The sequence below is a fragment of the Aulonocara stuartgranti genome, assembly GCF_965226115.1.
Source record: "Aulonocara stuartgranti genome assembly, chromosome: 8".
Classification (NCBI taxonomy): Eukaryota; Metazoa; Chordata; class Actinopteri; order Cichliformes; family Cichlidae; genus Aulonocara; species Aulonocara stuartgranti.
In genome coordinates, this window is record NC_138959.1 from 21,292,089 (window position 1) to 21,307,707 (window position 15,619).

The window sequence follows — 15,619 nt, forward strand, 5'->3', positions numbered from 1 at the left end:
AGATATTTATGCTTTTCACATTTGATGAAATAATGGAAAACAAAAACGTATAATTTCAGAAAATACATTACACAATAAACGTGCTAACTCAACCCTGAAAAAGTAAAACTACAAACACATAACGATCGAAGAATATCTTCATAACCTACCGAGAACAAATGCCCAGAGAGAGATCACCAGTTACAGTTTTTATTTTCTTCCACTTTAGTAACTTTTGTAAATGTACATCTGGAGTCATAGCTGTAAAATCAGGCCCAACAAAAGGACCTTATCTTTCCATGAGAATAAACTTTTCTGTCAATAAAAAAATATTTTTCACCAAACGACATTGAAAAATGGTGTATTGAAGAGCTAAATCACAGCTCCTTATTAAACACAGGCTATTTGGGTTTTTTAAAAAGTATCTAATTCATGTATTCAAACAATATTCTTAAGAGAAATTGTGAACATGTCTATGATACTAACGATTGAATTAGACTCTTCAAAATTACCTAGGGTCACTTTTACTTGCAAGGACGTCACATTTCATGACGTTAGAACAGAAGTCTGATGGTACAGATGAGGAAATAATTGTTTTATTCTCTGGTGAATTTGTATTTTTCTCACTTCCAAAGAAATGAGCACAAACAGAATTCTGGCTGGACTGTAGGGATCAAATAATCATTTCCTCAGTGACCTGAAAATGAATTTATAATGTTTGTCTCATGTGTTTTTCTAGATTTTTGTTTGATATTCTGTACAGTCACTGTACAGTAAACCTGCAAATTACAAACGTACAAATTTACCCCAGGATCAAATAATTATTCCCCCCACTGCGTACCTGACATCTACACCTGGTTTTTAACTATATAAAAATTAAATTTTTTTTAAAAACCCTCACATAATTAGATATTCTGACATCTTACATTAAATGTAATATTACTGTAATATTATTATTATTAAAATGATAGAAAATGTATTATTTATTAGTGAGTTATGAAGAAAAATGTACGTTTTAGGGTGTCCCACAGTACTACATTTCAATACAGCAGCCGAAAGGTGGAGAAGACTGCTGATTGCTCAACGTTTGAACAACAGTAGCTCCCTTCACCCTCCCTATCTCCAACTCTCATCTTCTCAAATCCCCCCAATCACCTGCCCTTCCTCTACCAATCTCATCTACACCCACACCCCACCTACTCTTCAGCATGTGCTCTAACTGTAACTGCTTCCTTACATATTGCACAGTCTCCCAGTTATTTTAATGCTAAGATTGCTTCAAGCAGACTCTTACTTCAGGCCAACAGGGCACGGTCCTCACAGATGTCAGGTGTATAAAAATTTCATCTGTGTCTCTGATGTTTTGTCTTTTTTCCCTCTCATTAAAAATATTTCAACCTTGTCTGACTCATGGATTTTCACGTACGCGAAGCTACAGATAAGAACCAAAGGTGAGAACACCAGTCTCTGCAAGTTTAGGGTTCACAGGAACTATCAAGCCTGTGCATTTTTACTTTACTGGGAAAGAAGTCTGAGGATTTTAACTTAAGCGTAGTACAGCTCCTAAATTATGAGTAATTTGGCATTATTTGGACTATGTAGCCTGTAAAATGTAGATTGTAAAATTACAACCGTGCGTAACTGTGCGCAGATACAAACAGAAGGCATAAATTATCTCTCATGCTCTTCACATGAGATGACTGCTACAATCAACTCAAAATGTTAAAAACAACAACAACAACAACAACAACAACAACAAAAACCCAGCAAAGGTAAAAGCAAGGATGAAGAAATGAATGCAGTTCATTCTGCTGTCATGATATTAAAAACATTTACACTCCCATTAAGTAAAAAAGAGTATTAGCACGTTTTGGCAATCCTAAAAAAAGTTAATTTTTGTGTAATCAACCTCACAACAAAGATGTCTGTAAATTACAGAAGTTATTTCACTTAAATATCTAAAAAACTGACATTTAACATCTTGTCTATGAGCTGCTTTGAATATTGCATCAGCATGCGTCTGTATTACCACCAGTTTACCAAATGGGGGCACTGTTGCTCTGTGTACCGTAAATACTTTATTTGAGGTCCATAGATAAACCTGGAGAGTCCTCCCAATTCACTGGTGTTAAAACCTGAATCCTTTGTTTCTGTAATACTAGAAAAATAAAACAATAAAACAAAAAACAGATTAGATTTAATATTAAATGTGCCTTTGTAGTTGTAAATGTATTATTTATTATGAAAATATTTTACAGTAGGAAAGCTTGCTTAAGTAAAATAATGTAAATTATCAGCTGACATGACGGTGAGCAACTAAAAAAACTTAACTCAGTCAAATGATGAATTCCTTGAAAATGATCAACACAATGCATTTTGAACGTGATATGATAATGCGTGAAACACCACAGATTCGATTTGTTTTTATTTGATAATATAACAGCACAAAAACTAACACACGAATTGCACATTTTTTACCATTAAAAATGTAACAAAGTAATGACAGAGACACATACAGAGAAAAACAAAAATATTTTACATAGCATCATAAATGCCTCGTATGCTTTCTGGAAACCCAGTGCTTGAGTCTCATCTGTATTTCTCAGCAAGAACAGCAGCAAACGCTGACAGGTACTTGTCCATGGCGGCGTGAGCCACCGGTGTGAATTCATCCCCCAAGTAACAGGCAAGGCTGACGAGCATACTGTGCGACAGCAGCTGCAGGAGAAACACAAAAGATTGGTAAAAAGTGAACAACATACTTACATAATTTATAGTATGTGTCAGTTTTCTGAAAATCATGAACCCACACACTGCCATTTGTCGTCCTCAGTGTGTTATTGTTAATATAGTGATGTAGTATTGTGTAATTTGCACAGAAAGCATGTCTGATAATTTTAAGTGCCAAACAATGCATTAAAAATATCGTCTCCTCCTCACCCTCTCGCCTCACAACGGCTAGTTTCACAGCTTGTAATTCCCCAAACATCCACAATTGTCATATATGTATAATACAATACCGTATACTTATACACATTGTCATTTTGTTCACTTATAATTTTTTTTTAACCATTTTTCAGATTTCCCGACTGGTTCACATACTGCCTTTTTGCACCCCATTTCAATATTCCTGGAGGAACCCATTTAATCAAATGTATTATTTATTTTAATTAGTGCTGTCAAAAGATTAAAAAAAACATTTTTCCATTTTTTTTCCTCCTTCATAAAACAAACTAGTTGATTTGTCATCTGAACAGGCTGGAAAAACAAAACAGCAGCAGACTTACAGTTAGTAAATCTGTTGTTTTCTTTTTAGTTCAGTTAAACTCTATTATAGAATTACTGAAAAAATCCCTACATACTAATAGGATTATCTTTTGCATGCAGAATTAAAATGCACAAATAAATACAATTTCATACATTGCAGTCACCTGTACGCCTTATAGCATACAACAAAGAAATTGCACAAGTATATATATTAACCCTGTAGCAAGTGCATCATATTTGATACATGAGTTTCTGGCAATTATTTTGTGGTTCAGGCTTTACTGGATTAGTAGATATACTTAATAGGAAAATCTGAATAACAAAAAACTGATTATCTCTGATTAAAAGATTAAAAGTAAATAAAAAAAAATCCAATGCAAGAAGGGGATGGAACGGCTGTAAATAGGTCTGAGGTGTTTAGGCACCTTAAAGTTTCCGGGGTCTACCCGAAGCTGGTAGGCGTGCAGAGTCTGCAGGGGAGCCAGGGTGACAGTTAGCTGACTGATGTCTTGGGCCCCCTCAGCTATAGCCAGGACTATCTTCTTCCCGTGAGAAAGCAGGTGGGAGGAGTTAGGACTGATGTCTAGATGGGAAAAATATGTCTTGGTGCCCGGATAAGAGGCAAACATCCTTAAGAAGGGAAAAGTGAAATTATTTCCATGCTGATATGATAGGAGCAACAGAGTAAGTGCTACATGTTGACTGTCTTTGGTCACCAACTATCATTTGTGTGAACTCGAGGCCCACAAGTTTCTAAAATGATCTCGGATCATTGCCAACACCTTGAAATCCCTATTAGAGATTTCAGGAATTACCCAGCAGTGAGCACTAGATAAGCGTTACTTTTCCCCACCAAAACAGGTGCATCTTTTTACACACGCAGCAGAGAGAGGCACAGGATTATTGCAGCCTATTTCTCATAGTGAGGACTCCCCTCAAACAAATGACCATAATTTCTAAACCGTAGGGGCTAGAGCGGTCATTCTTACACCGTTTTGTTCAGAAGAGATGGGGGAATCTTCCAGTGTTAACAATTTATCATTAAAATGTGAATTTTTAGAGATATACGACATGGATGACTTGTTGACTTAGAAGCCACGAATTCCCCAATATGCAAATTTGAATGCCTGAGGCCACATATATGATTGGCTGGCTGGGAAGCCGTGCAGGCCCTGATTTGTGGATTTGAATTCCTCAGCCCTCAGATATGATTGGCTGGCTTAGAAGCCATGAAGGCCCCAATATGCAAATTTGAATGCCTCAGGACACATATATGATTGGCTGGGAAACCGTGCAGGCCCTGATTTGAAAATTTGAATGTCTAAGTCCTCACAGAGGATTGGCTGCCTGGGGACCTGGCAGAAATATATAGAAATACTATGATTAAGCATAAATACTACATTTAGTAGAAATACTATGTTTTAGCACAAATACTATAAAAAGCAGAAATACTATAATTTAGCAGAAATACTATATTAAGCACAAATCCTATAAAAAGCAGAAATAGGATGATTAAGCATAAACACTACATTTAGTAGAAATACTATGTTTGAGCAAAAATCCTATAAAAAGCAGAAATAGTATATTAAGCACAAATCCCATAAAAAGCAGAAATAGTATGATTAAGCATAAATACTACATTTAGTAGAAATACTATGTTTTAGCACAAATAGTATAAAAAGCAGAAATACTGTAATTTAGCAGAAATACTATATTAGGCACAAATCTTATAAAATAGCAGAAATAGTATGATTTAGCACAATAGTAATAAGTTAAACAGAAAAATTGGAAAAGCAAAATGGACAGCTGAAAAAATGATGAACATGCTGAGGGTCCCTCAAATATACTTGTTAAATGAAAAAATCAGCAAAAAAATGCACAGGGAGAGAGAAGTAAGTTTCTAGGTCAGCCTGGGAGCTGCTAAATTTGAATCCACCAATCAGAGAGCCTGTGTACTTTTTCCCGCCAAAACATGTGCATCTTTTTACACACGCAGCACAGAGAGGCACAGGATTATTGCAGCCTATTTCTCATAGTGAGGACTCCCCTCAAACAAATGACCATAATTTCCAAACCGTAGGGGCTAGAGCGGTCATTCTTACACCGTTTTGTTCAGAAGAGATGGGGGAATCTTCCAGTGTTTACAATTTATCATTAAAATATGAATTATTAAAGATATTTGACTTCTAATGCACCATAACTGAGTAGAGCGAAGCAAAAACTGCCTTGACTTGCCCTCAAACAACGCTTTGTGACTTGAAATCTATTTGGAGTATCGATATCATTCTTTCACTGTAAGAGACAGCAGGCTTTGGTGAACAATCATGGAAATTTTCAGGTCTCTGTGGAAATCCAAAAAAAAGTTATGACGAGAGAAAAAAGTGCTTCATTTCCACAGTTTGAAATCTGAAGAAATCTGAGCGAAGGACGAATTTCCTACCCTCAAACAAGTCCAACTCATTTCAGAACGGTAATAGGTGAGAAAGAAATTCTTGAATTGTGAGCGTCAGGGGTGTCTGAAGATATTCGGGGACAAGCCTCATGTCTTAACTTTGCTTCGTTAAGGAGATATGACGATTCGAATATGCCTCTCATTACAGAAATCCAGCGGTGATTTTGAACAAGCTCTCCATTCACTTTATATGGAGAGTTTTCTGACATTGTGTTGGTCTGAGGAGATTTGCGAAAATTCTATAAATCCCACAACAATGATAGTGACATTTCCTGAAAGCCAGCAAAAATACCTACGTTTTGATGTATAATTTGTGGAAGTTGAGTGAAAATTGAGCAAGTAGCAAACAGTTGTTCGGACATGAAGAGAAGACTGCAAAAGCTTCAGTGTCACACTGGAAGCCAAGAGCATAGCAACCATAACAACGCATGTATTTTGTGAAAAATCACAATTTTGCAACTCAAAACTTTAAGAGGCATAAAAGTAAAACGGTAAAAGATTTGAAATAGCTGAATCATACCTGAATAGCCCAATAATTTGTGAACATTTTAAAGTTTGAATGGTTGTTCTAGGCGAAAGTATGAGGAAGTAGTTAAGTTTCAAAAACAAGCAAAATTTAGCAGAATTTTGGAAGTTTTCCATTCATTTCAATGGGACAAATTAAAGGAAAAAAGCCTAATATTTTAAAAAGTATAATAGCAAAAAATAGCAAAAATCATAGGGAATAGGTACTTGTGCTAAATACAGTATTTCTGCTAAATCATACTATTTCTGCTTTTCATAAGATTTGTGCCTAATATAGTATTTCTGCTAAATTATAGTATTTATTCTTTTTATAGGATTTGTGCCTAACATAGTATTTCTGCTAAATTATAGTATTTCTGCTTTTTATACTATTTGTGCCTAATATAGTATTTCTGCTTTTTATAGGATTTGTGCCTAATATAGTATTTCTGCTTTTTATAGGATTTGTGCTTAATATAGTATTTCTGCTTTTTATAGTATTTGTGCTAAAACATAGTATTTCTACTAAATGTAGTATTTATGCTTAATCATAGTATTTCTATATATTTCTGCCAGGTACCCAGGCAGCCAATCCTCTGTGAGGACTGAGACATTCAAATTTTCAAATCAGGGCCTGCACGGCTTCCCAGCCAATCATATATGTGTCCTGAGGCATTCAAATTTGCATATTGGGGCCTTCATGGCTTCTAAGCCAGCCAATCATATCTGAGGGCTGAGGAATTCAAATCCACAAATCAGGGCCTGCACGGCTTCCCAGCCAGCCAATCATATATGTGGTCTGAGGCATTCAAATTTGCATATTGGGGAATTCGTGGCTTCTAAGTCAACAAGTCATCCATGTCATATATCTCTAAAAATTCGCATTTTAATGATAAATTGTCAACACTGGAAGATTCCCCCATCTCTTCTGAACAAAACGGTGTAAGAATGACCGCTCTAGCCCCTACGGTTAGGAAATTATGGTCATTTGTTTGAGGGGAGTCGTCACTATGAGAAATAGACTGCAATAATCCTGTGCCTCTCTGTGCTGCGTGTGCAAATAGATGCACCTGTTTTGGCGGGGAAAAGTGCACAGCCTCTCTGATTGGTGGATTCAAATTCAGCAGCTCCCAGGCTGACCTAGAAACTTACTTCTCTCTCCGTGTGTGTGTGTCTGTGTGTGTGTGTGTGTGTGTGTGTGTGTGTGTGTGTGTGTGTGTGTGTGTGTGTGTGTGTGTGACAGTGTGACAGAGAGAGAGAGAGAGAGAGAGAGAGAGAGCCTTTTAATGGGATGATCTCATTCTAAGATTCAAATTCAATATATTTAGACTGGGTGACTGAATTGGATCTTGTGTGTGTGTCTCTCTGTGCATGTGTGTTTCCTTATGTGTACATATTTGTGATTGTGTGGCTGTTATAGATTTTTTTGCTGATTTTTTTTCATTTAACAAGTATATTTGAGGGACCCTCAGCATGTTCAGCATTTTTTCACCTGTCCATTTTGCTTTTCCAATTTTTCTGTTTAAGTTATTACTATTGTGCTAAATCATACTATTTCTGCTATTTTATAAGATTTGTGCCAAATATAGTATTTCTGCCAAATATACACTCAACAAAAATATAAACTCAACACCTTTGTTACTGCTCCCATTCCTCATGGGATGGATGTAGAGACCTAAAATTCATTCCAGATACACAATATAACCATCCCTCCCAAACAGTGGTCACAAATCAGTCCAAATGTGTGGTAGTGGGCACATCTGCTATATTGAGGTAATCCATCCCACCTCACAGGTGTGCCACATCAGGATGCTGATCTGACATCATGAGTAGTGCACAGGTGTACCTCAGACTGCCCACAACAAAAGGCCACCCTTTTCTGCAACTTTTCAGCTTTTTCAGCTAGTTTTAGCAGACAGCTTCAGCTTTAAAGCAATTCAGAATTCATATGATTACAACCAATATGTATTGGAGTAAAAGAAACAAATGTGCAATGAACATGTCAGGAGTCGCTGTTAAAAAGTCTCATGGCAGTGGGGTTAAGGGACCTCCTGAACCTCTTGAGTCCTGCAGTGGAGTGAGATGAGCCTCTGCAGCTCCTACTGTGAGGATGCTTAGGCGATCACCAACACCAGCTCCTTGGTGTTGGTGTTCAGAAGAAGACTGTTCTTATTACTGCAGTCAGTTAAATAAATCTATCATAATAAAGTACATTTTAACATAATGACCTTGTGTTTATTTATGTCTTTTAACCATTATTTCAAATTCAAAGAATCCCATTTGAAACATTTATTAAACTTATAGAATTAAATTAAAAGTTGTTTTTTGTTGCAAAAAAATCTAGTATAATAATATTTAAATTTACATATATTTTCACGTTTTCCATGCCAATTTTGTGTAATTGCGGAGTTTCCCACTTTTCCCACTACTCGTGAATGCCTCCTTTTTTACGTCTCCGCCTGACTCCTGAATCTCTGTCCACTCTCAGCTCAATCCGTGCCGGTAAGTGCTGCTTCTCTGTCTCTCTTATCTGAAATGAAATGTCTATAAGCTGTATGAGGGATTTACCCAGTTGTTGTTAGTGACTTATGAAGCCAGTCGAAGTATAAGTCATGTTAAAGTAACACAATGGCTGCTTTTTTAGTGAAACGTTGTAATTTTACTATTTAAAAGGAGTGTTTGGTATGCTAGCCCTAAGTGCTAACGCCTAGCTGCTATAGGCCCAGTGTGAAATTAATATGGTTCATTTGATTGTTTATTACAGTTATTGTGTTGTATTTGGTTCATTCGGTGTGTTAGTGTTTCTGAGTCTGTTAGGGAAGCTGAAGTTAGTTCTCTTCACAAATCAGTCAGTTAAAAACGGCCTCATTCTTTCGGTTGTGAGGTAATGAGCCGTCATTTTAGAACCACTGATTAGCTGCTGAAGCAGCAGGGTCGGCAACTTCAAAGGAGCCATTTTACCGCCATTAGCTGTGTCCCAAAACGTCGGCTGCATCTTTCGGAGGACCCAGCCTTCGCGGTCTACGTGGACCGAGAAGGCTGTGAAACTGGACGGTCTAGCCTTCAGATTTGCGTCACCGCTGTCTCGCTGGAGTTTAATAAACTCCGCCGTCTGCTCCTTGCTATTTAAAATATAACAGGACACTGGCGTAAATTCTCGACCGTTTAACGTTTATTGAGCTGTGTGAAAATCCCGGAGGACCCACCGGATGGATTAATAAAGCTTTATTTAATCTAATAATCTAATAACTTTGATCTCAGCCAAACCGATTTACTCCAGAACAAATAAAACACAGAAAAAGGCAAACAATTACATTTTTAAGTTATCAGAGTGACTTGTATATCATGTTTAACCTGAGTAGCGAAAGAGCGGGGGTCTGAACCCCCCTCCCGGCTTGCCATCGAGCCGGTGGGTGACAGACGTCTCTGAAAACGTCGGCACACTTTTGCAAATATGCGATGTCTTGATAAACCAAGCAGATATTTGTAATTTACACCGCTACTTTCTCGCCTAAAAATATGTTAAAAGTTTATTCGGGGAAATGAAGGACTCATTTGTCGGCCGCATTTGAGACAACCTTTGTCGACTGGCTGTGACATAATCGGCCTTCAAATGCGGCCTCCGGAGGATGCAGCCGACATTTTGGGACACAGCTTCTGACTGAAAGCCGGGAGAAAAAGAGTCACGTGCCTGTACCGGTGTGTTTTTGTGCTGTGGGTTAATTAACAGAAGGGAGAGAGAGAGTGAGGATGAAACACATAATATAAGAATAATAACATCTCTTAACAAGAAGTTTTTTTTAATTAGTTAATTTTAGTTTTTTAGTTAAATTTTAAGAACTGTTTAACAAACACTTGTTTGTGCAGGTTGTTTTTTTTTTTTAATGAAACCTACACCTGCAGCTCTGTTTAACTTCTCACTTTGTGAAAAACTAACGAAATATAAAAAAGTCCACCTTCAAATAAATAAAATGCAGCAGTGCACCATTAATATTATAAATATGATATGTAGATATTTAAAACAACAGCATATTAAATGATACTGTGTGCAGGTGATAATATTTTTAGGAAGCAGAATTTGAATGCAGAAGAACTCAAATGTTGAAGCCTACAAAAATAACATCCAAGCTTTCATTTATGATTGTTCATGCTTTGAAATTGTGATGTCAGAATTTGATAAAGTGTGCAGAGCTAGGTGTAGCAAATCATTGCTTATTAAATCTACTGTGTTATCTAATAGCACCAAACTAATAGAGCTATCACATAACTGAGAAACGTGTGTGGCTTATTACAAATGGATGAAACCACATTTTACCTTAATGAAGACAGTAATCTTTAATAAGGTGTAGAAAAAAGAGGAGAGTTGTTTGTTGCTGTGGTAAACAAAGAAGTGTACTGAATCTTTTGGACTACACAGAGTGATGCAGTATTGACTGTGATGCTGATTTGAGTTGTCTCATTCTGTGTTTTTGTGCTTTGTCTTTTGTTACGCAGAGTGAAAGAGATCTTTGGTTTTGCCTTTGCTGGTAAGTAAACAGTGATTGTAACTGAAGCAGTATGAACCTGGCATTGCGTAGCACATTTGGCAACTTACATACAGTAGTTTGACTTTTTGTGATATGTTTCCATTTACTGATTGGCAAAAACACAAAGTCAGGTTTTATTACATGGTGTAGGAAATATTTGGTATATCCTGCACTTGTGCCAACAAATATTGCTGGCTATTCTTTATATTTCTGTAGTAATGAATGCTTTTATTACACTTGCTATAGCCATGTGAGACGCTGCAGTTCATTTATCTCCTCTTTAGACTACAGTAAGCTAATAAAGCCTTAAATAAATTGAGAATTTTACTAGTTAATTTATGTCACAGTAAATTGGATTGTGTGTGAAGAGGCTCAACAGTCTGAATCATCAAACAGTGATCTGATGAATTGTTTCCTTTCTCTAGACTGCTGATCTGATCGTCTCAGTCTGGTAAGTAAAGGTTTGTCTGAGGGAAATGTTTCTCATTATAAATCAAATCAAATCAAATCACTTTTATTGTCACATCACATGTGCAGGCACACTGGCACAGCACATGCGAGTGAAATTCTTGTGTGCGAGCCCCACAAGCAACAGAGATGTGCAAACACAACAACACAAACGAGCAAAATACAAGATACAGGAGATTCAGTTTAGTGCAGTGAGTCAGCACAGCTCTTGGCAATCATCAGATCCTAGAAAAGTCTATGTAAACATTTCCAGACTTACAGATCTCTCTTATCATCATAGTACATTTTTAATTAGGCCCTAATATCGGCCATGCTAAGTTTATTGTAGATTTAGTGGAGTGTGTATTAAACATGCCCCAAATTTGACTGAAAAATGTAGAAACTGCTGTATAGGAGTCATCTGTCTCCAAATTTTTCATTTTGCCAAAAGTCATACTGAGTAAATTATTTTTTACTTTTATGTTAACTGCTCCCCAGACATTATGATATACTGTTGTACCAGGTAAGTACACACAGAAACGGGAATTTGAGACCTTTGGGCATTTAGGATCATGTGAGTTGAGTGCATGTGAAGTGTGGTCTGAGACTGTCTGCTCTGACTTCATTGTGTGGGTTTAGCTTGACCATATAATGTTTATAGTAAGTTTCTGTAGCACCGCATCTTGGTTTACAGACTCTGTTTGTTTTTATTGTGTTAATAGAATGCAAAAATGTCCTTAGAAATGTTCCACCACCATATGATAAACATTTTCATTCAGTTGAATCTAATAATGTACTGTACAACTCTTCAGTGTGTAATATATGTTCTGTATTTTTCGGACTGTAAGGCGCACTAAATTCTAAGGCACATTAAGCCAAACAAAACAGATAAGTCAAACTTTATTCAACTCATTTACAATAACTCTCAAAATACAGAACAATACACTCACTTTTCAGGATTTATGGACTGATGAATGTGGATTGATCAGTTTGAAATCTGCTTCATAAGCATGGCTCTCAACAGGTGCCAGGCCCTTATACACACACACCGTATTATGTTGAAGCACAGTACGAATTACTCTACGAGGGTGCTGACTATGGTAGCCATGCTCCGACAATACATCAAGTGGTGCTGCTTTGTAGCTTACCAAAGTCATACTAAAACATTTGACAGATTTGACAGAGTGCCGTGTAGCACATAGAAGTGGTTTGAAATCAGTAAGCACAACCATACATAAGGTGCACTGTCTATTTTTGAGAAAATTAAAGGCTTTTAAATGTGCCTTATAGTCTGAAAAATACGGTAAAGCCAGGTTTATTGGAAGTGTGTCTAATTCCACTTTCTTTCTGTCTTACAGGTGACCTGCTGCAGAAAACCCTCTCCCTCTATCATTAACAAGCAATTCAGTCTGTCCTATCACTCTCCCTCTCCCTGCTCAATCTTTTTTGACAAGCCATTCTATCTTCTATCCATTCTCCGCCATGTGCTCTATCTAATTTGACAAACTTGAACCTGAGTTGAAACGCAATCCTGTGACTTGAAATCCAGTCTTACCAGAATCTAAGTTTTTGAAATTGAGGTTACCAGAACTTCGTCAATCTGTATTCAGAATTCTGAGAGATCTCTGCTCTCACTGCTCCATCTTTCCTGTCGTTAAACTCTCTCACATCCAGTCATTTTGCTGGAAATCACAAGTAGAAAGTTAAAATTACAGTAGTAGAATTTCAGTACAGTAGAACTCACAGTAGAAACTACTTACACAGCCCTACATTTGTCATTTTAATTTTGCATTACACTTTGGAATAAACATTGATTGGCTTACAGGTGCAATTGCTTTGATAAATTATATAAAATATACACCTCTTAAAGGTTTATTTGTAATAAGACAATCTGGTTATTTTGTAATATATACATTCAGACTGCTCTATTTACATAAATATTAAATTAGATTCAAATACATTTTTCAAGTCTGTTTCATTGACTATAACATTTGACTACAGTAAGTTTATACTAATATTATTTAAGGACAAACCCATTTCTATTACTCAGTGTAAGTATTGAGTTACAATTGTCATTGAGAAGCTGCCCTGAGGACCCAGACTTCCTGTTTCCTGACTGCTGCAGAACATCCAGCTGAAGAATCCTCATCGCCTGTCATCTGATCACTACACCACCACAGCTCCTTATATTTGCTTTAAATTTTAGATATCTCAAAGATTTACACAAAGTCTACTTCAAAGCTAAGAGTTTTATTATAGCCTGTTGATTGTTGAGATTTATTCTGCATATTACTTCACAGAAGTATAGACCTATTCATTAACCAGTCTGGTTAAAAAAAAAGAAGTAATAATATACAGTTGTTGAAAAAGCTACAATAAAACGTTTTTAAGGATCTTTCAATAACTTTTATATTGAGTTTGTATTTAAGCCAGCCTTTTTACATCAATTAAACAGTTATAAGAACACTTTACCATTTGTATAGTTTTACATTTATCCATTTAATAGAAACTTGAGGAGTTTTTCAGTGTTTACAGGTTGAGTTTTGTATACATTTGTGTATAAATACATATAAGGTCCAGTTTGTACTTGCACAAAATGCCAAGGAAAGGTCAAAGGTCACAGGCCCAGAAGCTTAGATGGCAAAAGGAGAAGGAACAGGTAAATGTTTCTCAGACCGGTGAGCAGGTAAAGGTGTCTGTTACAAGTATTCCCAGTCCAGAAGTGCAGCTCAGCGTTCAGACGGCCGCAGTGTCTTATGCAGATGTGGTAAAGAGAGGTGTTAGCTCATCATCTGTGCCAAATGCTAAAGTACAACAGGTAATCCAGACTGAACCCCAGCTAACTGTGCAAACGCAGCATGATGGAGAAGCTCCAGGACCATCTCATGTACAGGTTACAAACAGTGAAAGTCGCCCACGAGTGAGTAGCATCTGTGCATCCCGAAGCCAGGCCAATGCTAAGTATGGAAAGTACCGGAATCAGCAATGCATGGCGAACAGTTTGGTTTTCCTGTCATTCTTACACGAGGATGAATTCATTACCAGAGCAGATCTTAACCGTGTGTTGGACAAAGGCCATGCCGTGTATTCAGATGCCAGAAAGAGGTTTGTGAACAGCATGTTTCTAGCCTGCGATGAACTTCCCTCAGTTGTCACCAGCCGCAGACACGAGTATCAAGTCGACATGTCTCAGTTTGCTCATTACGGCACATTTGACGGTACAGATCATCTTCCGAGCCTTGAACAGGGACTACAGCGTTTGGCTTCAGAGTTTCGCTACGCTTTGCTAGTCATGGGAGGAACAGTCATTGCAGTTTGCAGGCTGACTTCAGGTGAATACGCATACTTTGACCCTCACCCACGTAGGTCTACAGGAATGCCATTGTCGCTAAGTGTAAGTGGTGGAACTGCAGTTGTGTTAAAATTCACACGTCTTAACGACATGATTGACAGGATCAAACGTTTGTACCGAATGTTTTGCATCGCACCAAGCTGCGCTTATGAGCTACAGCCTGTTGAGTTCCACAGTGAAAACGCTGCTGACCAAAGAAATGCTGATGAAAACAGACAAACAGCTACAACTGTTTCAGCACCAGCTTTAAATGAACCTGAATTTGAAACCCCAAAGTCCACTGAGCAGACACGGAAAACTGTGGCCGACACTTTAGCTACTGAAGTGATGTCATCCAGAGTGGATTATTCAAATGAGCCAGCTGCTGAGCTGAACAATCGTCCTTCTGATTATTTAGAAATAGAAACCTCTGCATCTTCTGTAAGAGACACTCAGGTAATAAAAGATTCTGTTCCTCAGAATGATTTAAACACTGCCTCCTGTTTAACTATGACAACAGAGGAACTCTCACATAAACTGTTGAAGCATAATAAACAGCAAAGGAGAAAGATTAGGAGACAACTATTGGTCCAAGAAAAACTATCACAGAGAAAGGAAAATGAGAAAAAGAAAGAAAGACAGATGTACACTTTTGATGAAAGCTTTAAGGCAAAGAAAAAAGATTCTAGTAGAAAGTCTCATGATTCTGATCACAGTAAGAAAAAGAGTGTGTACAAAAAGAATCTATATAAACTCAATGCTAGATACAGAGAGAAACAGAGAGAACATTTGAGAAAAATCTATAGAGAAAGTGCTAAAATTAGAGAGAGAAAAAGAGAACGTGTCATAAGGATGTATAAAGAAGATTCTTTATTCAGAGAAAAGCAGAAGGAACGTATAACAAGAAAATACAGAGAATCTCCCGTGTTCCGAGAAAAGCAGAAGGAACATGTAAGAAGAAATTACAGAACTTGTGCTGAATTCAGAGAGAAACATAAAGCTTACATGAGGTCATATGTTTCTAACCTATATAAAGAAAGTGTAGAATTTAGACAGAAAAAAAAATGTTACATCACTAAACGTTATGGAGAAGAGAGACAATTTCAGCAGCAA

At 37.1% G+C, this 15,619-nt stretch overlaps 1 protein-coding gene and 1 long non-coding RNA gene across 4 annotated transcripts; one reads left to right on the forward strand and one right to left on the reverse strand.

Annotated features, from left to right (window-relative positions):
- Positions 1 to 2,351: 2,351 nt before the first annotated feature.
- Positions 2,352 to 4,079, reverse strand: LOC309713214 (hemoglobin subunit alpha-D-like). Its single transcript, XM_082544620.1, has 2 exons — positions 3,672 to 4,079; positions 2,352 to 2,697 (listed from the first exon to the last, which is right to left on the reverse strand). Exons 1-2 carry the CDS (start codon positions 3,873 to 3,875, stop codon positions 2,569 to 2,571), a joined length of 333 nt encoding a protein of 110 aa, XP_082400746.1. The 5' UTR covers positions 3,876 to 4,079; the 3' UTR covers positions 2,352 to 2,568.
- Positions 4,080 to 8,667: 4,588 nt separating this feature from the next.
- LOC309712262 lies at positions 8,668 to 13,551 on the forward strand. 3 transcript variants are annotated; one of them, XR_014278221.1, is made up of 4 exons: positions 8,668 to 8,704; positions 10,697 to 10,728; positions 11,154 to 11,179; positions 12,534 to 13,551. It is a non-coding gene; the product is annotated as an uncharacterized lncRNA (long non-coding RNA). The 3 variants fall into 3 exon arrangements; XR_014278222.1 differs by lacking the exon at positions 8,668 to 8,704 and adding an exon at positions 8,715 to 9,086; XR_014278223.1 differs by lacking the exon at positions 8,668 to 8,704 and adding an exon at positions 9,835 to 9,901.
- Positions 13,552 to 15,619: the final 2,068 nt, after the last annotated feature.